General features: G+C 44.8%; 1 protein-coding gene across 3 annotated transcripts in view; it reads left to right on the top strand.

The window, feature by feature from the left end:
• Positions 1 to 14,583, top strand: part of rab3gap1 (RAB3 GTPase activating protein subunit 1) — a 28,141-nt gene extending 13,558 nt beyond the window's left edge. For 2 of the 3 annotated variants that reach the window (XM_034558218.1, XM_034558217.1), the window contains exons 10-20: positions 1,536 to 1,643; positions 1,950 to 2,122; positions 2,373 to 2,427; positions 2,813 to 3,154; positions 3,574 to 3,711; positions 4,523 to 4,756; positions 4,867 to 4,963; positions 5,661 to 5,764; positions 10,766 to 10,881; positions 11,154 to 11,256; positions 13,546 to 14,352. In XM_034558218.1, coding sequence (XP_034414109.1) covers positions 1,536 to 1,643; positions 1,950 to 2,122; positions 2,373 to 2,427; positions 2,813 to 3,154; positions 3,574 to 3,711; positions 4,523 to 4,756; positions 4,867 to 4,963; positions 5,661 to 5,764; positions 10,766 to 10,881; positions 11,154 to 11,256; positions 13,546 to 13,779 — 1,704 coding nt within the window. In that variant the 3' untranslated portion in view covers positions 13,780 to 14,352. Of the gene's footprint in view, positions 1 to 1,535; positions 1,644 to 1,949; positions 2,123 to 2,372; positions 2,428 to 2,812; positions 3,155 to 3,573; positions 3,712 to 4,522; positions 4,757 to 4,866; positions 4,964 to 5,660; positions 5,765 to 10,765; positions 10,882 to 11,153; positions 11,257 to 13,545 lie in introns of all 3 variants that reach the window. The other variant, XM_034558216.1, reaches the window with a different exon arrangement.
• Positions 14,584 to 14,894: the final 311 nt, after the last annotated feature.

The following is a 14,894-nucleotide window of genomic DNA, read 5'->3' as shown; positions in this document are numbered from 1 at the left end:
ATTATTAGACCTTAGTGCTGTGTTCGACACCATTGACCATGACATCCTATTACAGAGACTGGATCAGTCGATTGGCATTTCAGGTACCGCACTAAGTTGGTTTAAATCCTATTTATCAGATCGATCTCAATTTGTATTTGTAAACAATGAAGCCTCAATGACCACCAACGTTAATCACGGAGTTCCACAAGGTTCTGTGCTTGGACCAATTTTATTGACCTTATATATGCTTCCTTTGGGCAACATTATCAGGAAACACTCTATAAACTTTCATTGCTATGCAGATGATACTCAATTATATCTATCGATCAAATCAAGAATCACATTTAAAATTCTTTTCCTCACCTACAAAGCCTTGATTGGTGATGCACCATCATATCTTAAGGAGCTTGTAGTACCATATTTCCCCACTAGAGAGCTGCGCTCACTAAATGCGGGGCTACTTGTGGTTCCCAGAGTCCTAAAAAGTAGGATGGGAGCAAGAGCCTTTAGTTATCAAGCTCCTCTTTTATGGAACCAGCTTCCACCTTTCTGTCCGGGAGGCAGACACAGTCACCTCATTCAAGAATAGACTTAAGACTTTCCTGTTTGATGGTGCTTATAGTTAGGGCTGAATCAGGTTTGCCCTGGTCGAGTCCCTTGATATGTTGCTATAGGCTTATAGGCTGCTGGGGGATGTTTTAGGATACACTGAGCACCTATCTCCTCTTCTCTCTCTCCTTATGGATGAATTTACATCTCTCCATTGCACCTTATTAACTCTGCTTCCTCCCCGGAGTCTTTGTGACTTCACGTCTCATAGGGTCCATTGGACCTGGCGGTGTCTGATGCCTGGTGAGCCGGTCTCGCGTTGGCCCTGCTGATGCGCCTCGCCCCCTCTCCTCTTTACCTCCTTCTGTTTCATGGATTGGAGTTCCATTCATACATTGTCATATTCATGTAATGTGTTTATGTAATTTTGTAATTCTGTTCATTCTGTACACATGACATCTATTGTATCTGTCCATCCGGGAGAGGGATCCTCCTCTGTTGCTCTCCTGAAGGTTTCTTCCCTTTATTCCCTGTGAAAGGTTATTTTTGGGGAGTTTTTCCTGATTAGATGTGAGGTCCTGGGACAGGGATGTCGTACGTGTACATATTGTAAAGCCCTCTGAGGCAAATTTGTGATATTGGGCTATACAAAATAAACTGAATTGAATTTAATTGAATTGGGGAGGTTGATCAGTGTGATACCCCAATAATTAGAGCCCACACTCGGGTTCTGTTTTAAAAGGCTGTGTTAGCCAAGACACCCCGACAATACCCAGAGCCTTCATCATCTCATGTAGCCTTGCCTTTGAGGAGCTTTTTGACGACCTTAGCCAGCTTCACCAGGGACATGGTTGAGTCTGCTCTGAGACTTTAAACTCTGCCTCCTCCTCCGAAGTTCCTCTAACTGCTATTTGCACCCTTCAACAATATCTCCAGTCCTTTTGTAAATGTATTATTGAATTGCACTTTTATATTGAATGTTTATGTGTTTTTTCTTGTCTCAGTATCTCTTCCCAGATGCTGCTGTGGAGAAGTCATCAGAGAATAGCAAGAATAGAACCACTCAGCTAAGCTCCAGTGGGAAAGATGAGCAAAATAAAAACTCTGACTATGTATGTGAACCCCTTTACCACTAACGCACTGTGCCAATACTGTACATATAACAGACACTATCAAAGGAACTAGAATTACTGTTAAACCATTATAATTTTCAAACATTGGAAAATACCACAGTAAAATGGCAATAACAAGTTATTGTGCTGAACTTTGCCGGAAGGAGTTTACTCCTCTAGTGATGTGGCGTCAGGATGCCTCTGTGCCTTCTTCTGATCGTGGATAGCCACGAGGAGTTGGATGTTTCCTTGCAGTTGATTGCTGTTCTGAATTGAAGTTTTCAAACATCTTCCCCCTCGGTCCAGAACCTTTTCCTCCAGCTGAAGTCGGCCCCCAGTGACAGTCTGACCTACCGGCTGGCTCTGTGTGCGTGTCTGGTGAACTACAACCATGGCGGACTGCGTGCTGTCGCCCACCTCTGGCAGGAGTTTGTCCTGGAGCTGCGTTACCGCTGGGAAAACAACTACTTCGTCTACGGGTGGGTTCAGCACGCTGAAGGCCTCATGGACGGTTTCACATCTGAGGATCCACATCTTAAAACAACAGAGCCACACCCACCCAGTAACCCATCCTATTGGACAACAAGGAGCTGTCACTGTGATGCTTAGCCTCTGAATTCACACATAGATTTCATTTACACAACACACAATGGCAAAGTACAGACCGTGTAAATGCATCTAAGATACAAACCTCATGCAAGCTCATCTTCTCCTTTTCCTCCCTGACAGACTGGCTGGTGGACCTCCTGATCTTCGCTGTTGTCTTTTGCATCAGAAGCTCCAGGTACACATTTATACAAAACCCACACAGCCTGTTTGAGCCATGAGGTCAGATTAAAATATTCAAGCATACACAAAACAGATGAAGGTGCTACATTATTTTAACAATATAATAAAATAATAAGAAAGTTCCTTGGGGCACCTTTCTTTTTAACACAGTTGACTGATCTAGTCTCTATAATGGTTTACCCTGACTGTTCAATGAGAATCATCAAAATAAAGGGCAAAATAGTTAAATCATCTACGTATAAATAATCAGTAATCTGATTATAATAATGCCTATATCATGAATGAAGTAATCATAATTTGGGGGCAACAAGCCATCCCTTTAACGGAGTGGTGAAGATAGCGATGTTCGGTGTCTGAAACGGTCTCACGTTGCTGTGCAGATGCTGAACTGCTGCATCGAGAGGAAGAGGGCGAGAGATGAAGCTCGCAAGGTGCTGGAGGGGAGCAGAGAGCGAGAGCGCCAGGTGTCCGGCGGTCGCCCCCCGCCAGAGTCTGCCACGCCAATGGCAACTGTGTCCGGCGCGGCGAGGGAGGTGTCCTCGGGGAAATCCTGGGACTCGTGGAGCGACAGCGAGGAGGAGTTCTTCGAGTGCCTGAGTGACCAAGGGGAGATCGAGGCGGAGAAGGACGGCAGTAAAAGTAAAGCGGAGGGAAGACTTCACCCTTACAACAACATGACACTGCTGAACTCTACGGAGCCGCTATATGTTCCCGTCACACAGGTCAGGACCTCTCATCCATACAGATGGAATACTACTTTGTTCCAAATATAACACGTGTTGAGAGAAAAAATAAACTTGATGGTGGTAAAAGGTGATAGATATACAGAATAGATACATTTGTTACAGTCTTAGGGCTAGATAATATTCCCTTTAAGGCCACACCTCTGATACATTTCTGATGTGTTTGTTTTATTTCACTTTCTCTAAATTAATGTTGACTGGTCAAAATAATTCAAGACTTTAGCGACAATTTAAGAAAAACACACGGAAGGAGTTGCAAGTCACTCAAACCCATCTTTTCATAAGAATAGATGGAGCGTCACCGATCCCTGCTGCACCATACTAACCTCCACCCAGCAGAACAGAGTCTTAATTAGTATACAGTATAATAGTGACATCTATGTGTGTATGTTTTGCAGGAACCTGCTCCCATGACAGAGGATCTGTTAGAGGAGCAGTCAGAGGTTCTGGCCAAACTGGGCACGTCCGCTGAAGGAACCCACCTTCGAGCCCGGATGCAGAGTGCCTGTCTGCTGTCTGACATGGAGTCCTTTAAGGTAAACCAGGACAACGTGCACACATCAATCTATACTTGTGCACACATTGACAGTCAGCCTGTGTGTCCTGCACAGCCAGTCAATTCAAGTTTAAACTACAACACACATTTTCTATTAATCATAAGATTATACATGTCTATATATATATACACAGTATATATATTGTAGATGTATATACACATACAGGTAATTATGGTTCTTTGCCGTATCATGCATCAGAGACTTTTAAAATACTCAGTATAGCGCCGAAGGAGACAACGTCATTTTGTGTAATACATCACATGAGCTAACAAAGCCACGTTATGGGTCATGGGTTTACTGCCCCCACAGTGACGTGCTTCATAACATAGATCCAACTAATCCAGAATAAAATTTGTTTTAAAGTATTTTTATAATCTATTTAATTGATTAGTTGTTGCAGCCATACCATGTGTCAATATGTTGGGTCCCAGAATATGATGTAATACCTGTTAGAATTTAATTAGATATAGATTTATTTGACATGATTAAAATACACTTATTTACTTATTTAACTTACAATCACATACATTAACAAAACTGTTGAGGATTAAATGACACAGACCACTCTCATGGTGGGCAAATACAATATCCATTAAATCCCATTGATGATTTCTTGGACATTTAAAATCATACATCTACATCTCGTGATCATAAGAGACGAAAGAATTACACGATAAACAGTTATTTGGTGGTGAAGATATCTTCCAGCTGTTGGTTCATGATGTGTCTCTTGAGAGACGGATCAGTTCACGTTGATCACAGACTTATTGCGTTTCCTGTCTCTCCACAGTCGGCCAACCCAGGCTGTGCTCTGGAGGACTTTGTGCGCTGGTACTCCCCTCGAGATTACGTGGAGGAGGAGGACGAGGTAATCGATGAGACGGGTAGCAGAGTGGTGAAGGGGGAGCTCAGTGCCAGGATGAAGATCCCAGGCAACATGTGGGTGGAGGCCTGGGAGACGGCCAGGGTAACACCTGCCCGCCGCCAGAGAAGACTGTTTGATGACACCAAGGAGGCCGAGAAGGTAGACTTCTGTACAGCTGGACGACACACTGATCTAGGTCTATGGGATGTAACTGAGAGAAGGCATATGAATGGGGGACACTAACTCTAGGGTTTCTCTGGCCTTTCCAGGTCCTGCACTATTTAGCAGTGCAGAAACCAGCAGACCTGACCCGCAATCTCCTGCCTTGCATCCTGCATGCTGCTATTCTCAAGCTGAAGGAGGAAGGTGAGTCAAGGTTGCTTTGATTTGTTATGACATCAACTAGTAACAGTGTGTGGACAGAATATTATCGTAGAGAAGTGGACATCCATGTGTGCATCAACAGTAAACTGTGCTGTGAGTAAGTGGTAAGCCATTAAGTCAGAAGTAGAGCTCAGTGTGTATCCCCTGTACATACATAGAGGGTAAACGTTGTGCCAGTGTGTTTATGTGTGGTCCTCATCAAGAGAGAGCGTATGTGGCCTCATGCAGCCGCCTGGAGACAAAGCACTGCACCAGAACTCTGTTCTTGTCAATGCAATATTTTCAGAATGCCTGCAGGGTATTTCTTCAACTTTAACATAAACGTCCACCTTGATGTGTACGATGAACCGATAAGATTTTTTAAGGCCACTGCAACATCACAAAACACTCAAGAATTGATATGCTAATTATGATTACTTCAGAGTGATGACACCATGGACAGACATGGATTTAAACTGAAAGTTGAATAGTTAGCGGGAATTTGTTGCTGTTGCTGATTGGAGTTTGCAGTCTGGCTGTGCAAATAATATGTACCTGGTAAATTTTTATTGTTTGAATGTAGTGTACTGACAGTATATTTAGATTGAGCTGTTTGTAAGGGGTGGTTTAATCATGAAACAGTGTTTCTCTCATGATGCGAGAGGCAGATTCAAGTAAATCGAATGACTTTACCCCACAGAGTCAGTAGAAGACATTCCATCAGTCAAAAGGACCATTCAGCAAGCTACGGGTCAGGCCAGCAAGCTGCTGCACCCCCTCAACCATGACTACAAGAAGATAGAGGTCAGTGAACTCCACAAGCCGCTCAGTCCTACTAGGACGTGAAGTCTTCAGTCCTTTCATGGTACTCACCTGAAATGCAGACGCTACACCTGTCTTTACACACAGTCTTGCGCTTCCTCTGCTTCATACCAGCCTGATACTCAATTATCTCTTTAATCACAAGACCCAGTAATGCCATAAGACATTAGTAGTAATCCCGACTTTCATCAGGCAAAATTCTTGAATTGTACTTGTTGGTTCTCATGACAAACAAAAGTAATCGGAGTATGAAAACATGAATGCTGCATTTAAAGTCATTGCTGGTCACTTGTCACAAGAAACCTGATTTTGTTTGAGTGTATTGGATGTTGGTCCTTTTGCAAAGTCCAACCAAGTTGCAGGTCTAATAAACTCCAAGGCAATCGTGGTGTGAAGTAATTTTGCTGTATTTTAGCTCTATTTTCATAATTATCGTGATGATGCCATGTATGCAGAGCCCAAATATAGACCAAAGCGGGGGGTGAGCATTACTCCGACAATGTAATGTCAGGCCATCAGTAAACCTGCCGATCGCTCTCATTTACTTTAGTGACAGTTTGAGCAAGTAATAATAATAATAATAATGCATTTAATTTATATAGCGCTTTTCATAGTACTCAAAGACACTTCACATAATTAAAACATCCTAAAAGCTAAAAATAAATAAATAAGAATAGCTAAAATACAGGTAAAACAAATAAAACAAATAAATAGGGACTTTGAGTCGCTCGGACCCTGATAAGAAAACAAAAACAAAAACAAACAATCACACATTAAAAGCAGTTCTGAACAGGTGGGTTTTGATTTGGGATTTGAATGAGGAAAGATCAGTGCAGTCTCGGATGAGTTTGGGGAGAGAGTTCCAGAGGGAGGGGGCAGATATGGAGAAGGCTCTGTCACCCCACGTCCGGTGCTTGGTCCTATGTGGGATGGACAGGAGATTGGCATCAGAGGAGCGGAGCTGACGGGATGGAGTGTGGTGGTGGAGCAGGTCGGTGAGGTAGGAGGGGGCCTGATTATGGAGGGCTTTGTGAGTGAGGAGAAGGACTTTGTATTGGATCCGTTGTGGGACGGGGAGCCAGTGAAGGCTCTGGAGAACAGGGGTGATGTGATCACGGGAACGGGAGTGGGTGAGCAGGCGAGCAGCAGAGTTCTGGATGTATTGGAGTTTGTTTAGGATTTTGGAAGATGTGCCATAAAGAATACTATTGCAATAGTCAATTCTGGAGGTGATGAAGGCGTGGATTAAAGTTTCAGCAGCAGATGAGGAAAGTGATGAGCGGAGACGGGCAATGTTTTTTAGGTGGAAGAAGGATGTTCTGGTGATTTGTTTGATGTGATGTTCAAATGAGAGGTTGCTGTCAAACATGACTCCGAGGTTGCGGATGTGAGGGGAGGGAGACAGAGTGGAGTTGTCAATGGTGAGGCAGAAGTTGTGACTGGTTTTGGTGAGAGATTTGGGGCCGATGATGATCATATCCGATTTATCACAGTTGAGTTTGAGAAAGTTGGTTTGCATCCATGATTTAATGTCAGTGAGGCAGTTGGTCAGAGTGGAGTGAGTAGCAGTGGTAATGGCTTTTTTGGAGATGTAGAGCTGGACATCATCAGCGTAGCAGTGGAAGAGGAGACCGTGATGACGTATGATGTTTCCAAGAGGGAGCAGGTAGAGGATGAACAGAAGAGGACCAAGCACCGAACCCTGGGGGACGCCCTGAGACAGAGGAGCAGTGGAGGAGGTGCAGTTGTTGATGCTGATAAATTGTTGTCTGTTTGTTAGATATGATTTGAGCCAGGAGAGAGCAGTTACGGTGATGTTGAGGGACGATTCGAGGTGGGAGAGAAGGATGTTGTGGTTGATGGTGTCGAAGGCTGCAGTGAGATCCAGGAGAAGGAGAATGTTGAGGTGGCCAGAGTCTGAGGAGAGGACGAGGTCATTGGTGACTTTGAGAAGGGCTGTGTCGGTGCTGTGCTGTGAGCGGAAACCAGATTGAAATGGCTCGAACAGATCGTTGGAAATGAGGTGGGTTTTGAGTTGTGCAGCGACGACACGTTCCAGTATTTTTGACAGGAAGGGAAGATTTGAGATGGGCCGGAAATTGCTCATGGTCTCAGGGTCGAGTCCAGGTTTCTTGAGGATGGGGGTGACAGCAGCCAGTTTAAGTGTGTCGGGGACTGAGCCGGAGTTGAGGGAGGAGTTGATTATTGCTATGATGAGTGGAGCAATGGCTGGGAGACATTCCTTGGTGAGAGTAGATGGTATGGGATCCAGAATACAGGTGGAGCTTCTCATTCCTGTTGTGAATGAAGAGAGCTCCAAAGGGGACACAGGGGAGAACTGAGAAAGGGGCTGAGGGGTGAATATGGGGAGAGGGGGTGGCGAAATGGAAAGTGCGGGTGAGGTCTTCAGGTTGCTGTAAATTATATCAATTTTTGTATTGAAAAATGAAAGGAAAGAGTTGCACTTGTCGACTGTAAAGGATTTGGAGGTGTTGTCCCTGGGTTTGAGAAGCTTGTTTATTGTTGAGAAGAGAGCCTTTGGGTTGGAGGAGCCAGCGTGTATGAGGTGTGAGTAGTAGGTGGTCCGGGCTGAGATGAGAGCGTCTTTGTATTGTTGAAGGTAGTCAGAGTGGGCTTGGAGATGCACTGTTAAACCAGTTTTCCTGCAGAGTCTTTCAAGCTGGCGCTTACGGGATTTCATGTGGTGGAGATCAGGAGTATACCAACGAGCTGAGTGAGTGAATGAGACCGTTTGGGTTTTAATAGGAGCCAGCTGATTAAGACAGGAGGAGAGTGTGTTATTGTAGTAATTTACGAGATCGGAGGGATTATCAGACAGTGGGAAAGGGGAGGCCGACATGGTACTGGCAAGAGAGGCTGAAAGAGTTGTGGGGGAAATAGTTTTGAGATTTCTGAAGGATATGTTGCGCTTGGTTCTTGGGATGGGGATAGGGATGCCGATGTCCATGGTGATAGCCAGGTGGTCGGAGATATTGAGGTTGAGGCTGGAGAGCTGAAGTATTGTGAGACCAGTGGAGCAGACTAAATCCAGGATGTGACCTCGGCTGTGAGTGGGGAAGTTGATGTGTTGTGTGAAGTTGAAGCATTGTAGCAGTTCTAGGAATTCTATGGCAGGTTTACATTCTGTGTCATCAATATGGATGTTAAAATCACCAAGGAGGAGAACGGCAGGTGAAATTGCACAGAGCTGGGTCAGAAAAATCAGAGAAGTCAGAGAGGAAGGAGGGGTTTGGCTTGGGGGGGCGGTAAATAACAGCAATTACCAGAGGAGTCGGACCAGAGAGTTTGAGGGCAATATGTTCAAAAGAATGAACGGCAGGAATGGGAATGGTGGTTGTTTTAATGTCCTCCCGGTGGACAGCAGCAACACCACCTCCCCGCCCCTCTGGACAAGGTTTATCTGTGTATGTGAATCCTGTGGGGGTGGTCTGGTTGAGGGAGAAATAGTCCAGGAGTTTATGCCATGTTTTAGTGAGGCAGAGAAAATCAAGATTACTATCAATTATGAATTCATTCAGAAGGAGGCTTTTGTTATTGAGTGAGCGGGTGTTGAGCAAGGCCAGTTTCAGGTGACGTTGCGTTGTGATAGGCTGTGAGGACTGAGGAAGGGGACGGAGATTGGACCAATTCACGTGTGGTTTGTTGTGATGACGTAACGAGGAAGTACGATTGCGACAGGACCACAGGGATGGGATGGAGTTTTGGGACGTGAAGTTGTAGGTGAACATGCGGCCAGGGCCTCTGTGTGAAGGATGGCCTCGGCGGAGTATTCCATGTTGTTTCAGAATGTCCATGCAGTCCGGGCGCAGGTGGTTATCAAAGCCGCGAAGCTCCGATGCGGAGTACAGCGGCGGAGTAGTAGCGTTAAGCTAGCGCCAGCCTGTGACCGAGAGCCCACCGTCCGCGAGATGAGAAGCGATGTGCAGCCCAGGAGAATCAGCGAGATGATCCACAGCATACCAGCGGGAAGACGGCAGCAGTCCGGTGAGGAGAGAGTGGTAGCCTGGAGGGGCTACCAGCCCGTTAGCCTGACGATCCTGCCCGGAGAATGGAGGTCCACCTGGTGCAGTGGTGGCTAGCGGAGACCAACCCAGGTCTGCTCACCGCACCGGAACGGAAAGATCCCGGCAGAGTAGACAGGTGGGCTCGTGATGGCTAGCGACGTGGCAGCCAGTGGTGAGAAGACCAGCTGTTCCAGTTGCAGGACAAAAACAACAATTGGACTAAACCCGGAAGTCTTCGGGCTAGCGGGCTAATTACTCTTCTGAGTTTAGTCGAGTGTTTAAATATATTCAAGGTGCTACTCTTGTGTTTGTGAGCACAGAGCTAGCAACCTAAACAAACAGGCAAAAAGAAGTGAAAAACACAAGAGCAAAAATAAAAACGCGAAAAATCGAGGCGGCCATCTTGGATATCAAGTGTGACAAAAGGTTATTTTTATTAAAGTTACCAATTGCAGATTTAATCAGCTGTTGCCCCTCTGTGAACAGAGCCCATTGAATTAGGTTTCACTTCTGTTTACATGTTCTTGTTGAACAGATTTTTACACGCAAATGTAACGAGTGAAGTTGTCGTCACCTTGAGTTTTCTTCGCTTCAGCCGGTTCACTTCACTGGTGCAGCATGATCATAAATGACAAATTAAAAAGTACTGACTGGTAACGTCAGCTTATTAATACTCTGACTTTTCATATTTTAATCCTGTTACCCATCACTTATTGTTCGGTAATGGAAAAACAAAAAGGCTCTCGCTGGAGCCAGTGTTCAGTGATTGTTCAGCTGATTATACTCTTATGAAAATATAGTTATGCTTTATTATATTCCCTTCCAATTATTCCCCCCACCTCTAAGTTGTGTGTGTGTGTGTGTGTGTGTGTGTGTGTGTGTGTGTGTGTGTGTGTGTGTGTGTGTGTGTGTGTGTGTGTGTGTGTGTGTGTGTGTGTGTGTGTGTGTGTGTGTGTAGGATTTCATCAGTCAGCTGATGGCCATGGAGACGGCCATCACCAGAGCTCGCTCCCTCAAGGCAAAGTTTGCCAGTTGTGAGGGTGGGAGGGGAGAGGACGCAGAAGAGCTTGAGAAGTAAGTTCCACAGCATTTTATTTGTGCATCACGTCAGTCAGACACGGCGACAGCGTTTCCTGCCTCTGGGTGTGTGTTGGTGACATGGATGGAGTATATGGTACACATTTGAAGCACATTATAGCGATATGTGATTGGAATGAAAGAGCGGATGGCAGCTAATGCAGGCTTGGCTTAACTAACGCTATCCTCCATGTGTACCCTCAGTTGCACTGATCTATTTCCTCGGAGTAGCGGGTCGACTGTGACTAACATTTGATGTCTTCCTCCAGGTTTGTGAGCTCCCTGCAGGAAGAACCAGAGGTGGTGGTGATCGGAGCTGGCCAGGGGCCGGCCGGCAGCATTATCCACAGGCTGTTTGTCAACGCTCAGAGGGTAAGCAGCCTCTCTCTCCTATTCCCTGTCCAGCTGTCAGTTAGCAGTTGTGTGGTTTAACGATGTAGCGGCTCTCCCACGGTGTAGCGGGGCAACATATGGAACCCACATTTATACTTTGATCCACCTGACAGTCCTGTAGGGCTGCTCTGGAAGTTACATGGTTGACACAGAGAATCTGGAATGCTTTTAATTTGGAAACCAAACAGTCAATTTATTCAGATAATTGTCATTCCAGCTCTTATTGATTCCTTGTTCTGATTCTTGGCAAATGATTTCAGCAGAAAAAAAACAAGAATAACGGATTAAAACCTTGTTTGTTCTGAGTCGAGCTGTGATATGTGATGCAGCTTTACCTTCTAAACTATCTGTAGCTCTGTGCTGCTTTTTTTATGTTACGATACATATGCGTGTGTGTTTGTAAAATGTGCCAGACGTGCTTCTTCTTTTTTGTTCTACGTTTCCTCCATTCGACTGTATTTGTGTGTTGTTTCTTCCCCTGCTGCTTACGTCAAGCTGGCTGACTTCACCAGTGACGAGGTAACTACCAGTATAGCTCTACCCCTCACTAACATTCCAACAGCGCGCGCGCACACACGAGATTGGGCTCCAGAATCCTGTATACACTACAAGGAACCATTTTATTTATTTTATATATAGGTCCTATTATAACAATGTTGTGGGGTTGCCTCGTGACACACAAGCATCTTGACAGTTTCCCATATTTACTCTGTGCTATATGTTTATTTGGCTTTAGTCTGTCTAAGGTCCTGTTTTCCTGTTATTTAAACAGGAAGTCTCTTAAACCTTCTGTCAAAAACAGAAATGGATGTTACTACTGGGGCCGATCACCATCTGAACGGCGCCAATGTAACGTTAAGTCCACTAAATGTGCTTGTGGTTGCCACAGGCTGTTATGAAGTGTCTGACAACATTATGAAGAGAGCCGACAGAGAAATCCAATCTTTTTTTCCCCATTGGCTTACTTGTTGTGAACCAAGTCTCCATCAAGGACAAGCCTCGTTGTGAAATCTGAATATGGGGCAGCACAGGTCCCACAGCACCCACAGGAACCCCAGCAGGGTTGAGGGCCTCGTAGCCTTGCAGCAGCTGGTTCACCCTCTGAAATACCGCCGGCCATCAAATTCTCCTCCACATTGTCAAAATAGGCTCCATCTGTTAAGCTACGTATGCATTCTGTACTCAAACTCAAAAAACTCTGCCCGACCTGCACCCACGTTTCCTCCAGCTGTGAGTCACCTCGTGAGATTTCAAGACAACACTTCTACTTGAGCGAGACTCTTTGCATAATGTTGTTAGACACTTTTAGTGGGCGTACAAGATTGTGCCAGCTTGCTCTGATGGGATTATACTGCAGAATGTTTGTACTTGATCTATCATTATTTGTTTCCTCATAATACATTGCTTTTAGTTCTGCAGGTTCTGGGTAGTCTGGATCCATTCTGAGAGACCCACATGAGACAGATGGAGATCAGTTCTACGTTATTGTTTTTGAATGTGAAAAGATGTTCTGTGAGAATAATGTGAACATTGATTATTTGGAATAGTGTAATATAATACGCACACAGCCCTGTCAGATACGCCCTTCATTTAGGTTCCAAATGTGTTCACCTGAATTGTTTTTAATTGAATTAATTTGGATGCTATTCAAAAGGTACCAAACCAAAAACACATATTGGTTTGGAGAGCTCAAATGAAAAGAATCATGACCTATGATATTTCTTCTTTAATATTATCAGTCAAGTCCTGTTGAACCCAATTGAGGTGTCGATTGAGCTTGATGTTCAAGCTAGATGCTGTAGTTGGTTCTGCCGGTGAATTGTATTGCATTCCACTGACAATTAATAGTAATATTCTGTTTATTCACATCAAAGAGGGTAGACTAAATATTGAACACAATACAAGAGTGTTATCTTGACTCAATCCACACACGCTGTCCTCTTTCAAGAACGAGTGACTTGTTTAGTTATCCCTCAGCGTTAATCATTAAATGAACATCCCGAGTTTATGGATTTAAAGCTACATATGCGTGAGACTTGGGGCTGAGCGTTGCAGACAGGTGAGGGACGTCAGAAAGTACTGAGAGACCAACGAACATCTCATTGACTTTGCTCTTATTAGAAACATCAACTCTTCATTGTGAAAACTATTGGCAGTATGTTTTGACCTTTTTAACTGGTGTATCAGGCTGCACTTGTACATGCACACTTCTCTACCTTTTCATTGCTGGTGAGTAACATGTCCTGTCCCCCCACATTCCCCTCCCAGACGGCCCTCCTGGCACCACTGGACGAAGACTTGGGTCGCGACAGGAAGCCGGCTGGAGGAAGCAGTAAAGTGCCTGACTTCCCTTCTCCGGCGGGCCGGGAGATCCTTCTGCGTACGTGTGTCCCTCGGCCCGCACCGTACTCCAAAGTGCTTCCTCAGCGCCTGTTCTGCGTGCTGATGAGGGAGGAGTTCAGGCTGGCCGGGGCCTTCTCATTGGACACGGCCTTCTTCTAAGACCAGGCGGCCATTACACAGTTCTTCATCTGAAACCATGTTCACCTGGAGGAACAGAGACTTTAACATGATTCACTCTGCTGGTGGTGAGTTTGTTTGTGGGTACAAATGCTCGTCCAGTCAATGTTTCTGTTCAGGCATGACATGTGTTGTCTATTTAACTCTAATGAGTCTTGCTATCTGAAATTGGAAAGAGATCCCTTGATATTACTTTCTGTTATTTATTTGGTCCTTATTCAATTGCCGTTACTTAGTAAAAAATGTAATAGTACAAGAGTAACTATTCTCAGCAGCACACTGAGACTCCATCTTCTACAGACTGCTACAATGTCCCGAACAAGTCACACTGGTATAGCGTCTCCACTCGCATCGCTGAACCAGTCCACTCAGACACTTCTCTTCCCTCCAACTTACCAAAACACTATCCCAGTGTTTCCACGTGAGATTTAAAGGCTTCACTTTCCAAAACAAAGTTTTGTTGATTTGGAAAGTTCACAGATCGTATATGATATATAATAAGTACTACTAAAGTTGTACACATTTGTCCCTAGATAAAAGCAACGTTCCCTGTGATGTCATGTCTCCATACTTCTGTGTGTCACACAACACAGCAGTTGTCATTGATCTGCATTTGTGTTCATGGTCTCTGCAGGATAAAATAGGGATTTCATGCATTTACGAGCTTCAATTATATCACATTTCTACACCGAAAAATATACTATATTCTTCAGTCAATCTGCTGGTTAAACAAAGTCAATGTGCTATGAAACTTTCACAATAAAATCCCTTCCTCTTGCCGTCAGAGCTTTGGCTATGTGCATTTCTCGAATGAAAATATCTTATGAACTGTTTGGGCCATATGGTTCTCTTGTTCTGGTCTCCTCCATATAGTTTTTACTGGCTTATATCTGGCTTCGCCGTTACCATCATCTAACATGGCCAGTGTTGAGGTAAGGAATCCTGTTCCCATCACTGGACTGGTTGTTCAGACCACCTGTGCAGCGGCACGATAGGTAAAGGGTTCATTAGCGCTATGGAGCTGTTTATCTGCCTGGGTCCCTGTAGCGCACATGTGACACAATACACAGTACTGTCAATGGTGTCGCCCTATTCCA

The sequence above is a fragment of the Cyclopterus lumpus genome, chromosome 19 (genome assembly GCF_009769545.1).
Source record: "Cyclopterus lumpus isolate fCycLum1 chromosome 19, fCycLum1.pri, whole genome shotgun sequence".
NCBI classification, from domain to species: Eukaryota; Metazoa; Chordata; class Actinopteri; order Perciformes; family Cyclopteridae; genus Cyclopterus; species Cyclopterus lumpus.
This window is presented reverse-complemented; position numbering and strand designations above follow the sequence as displayed.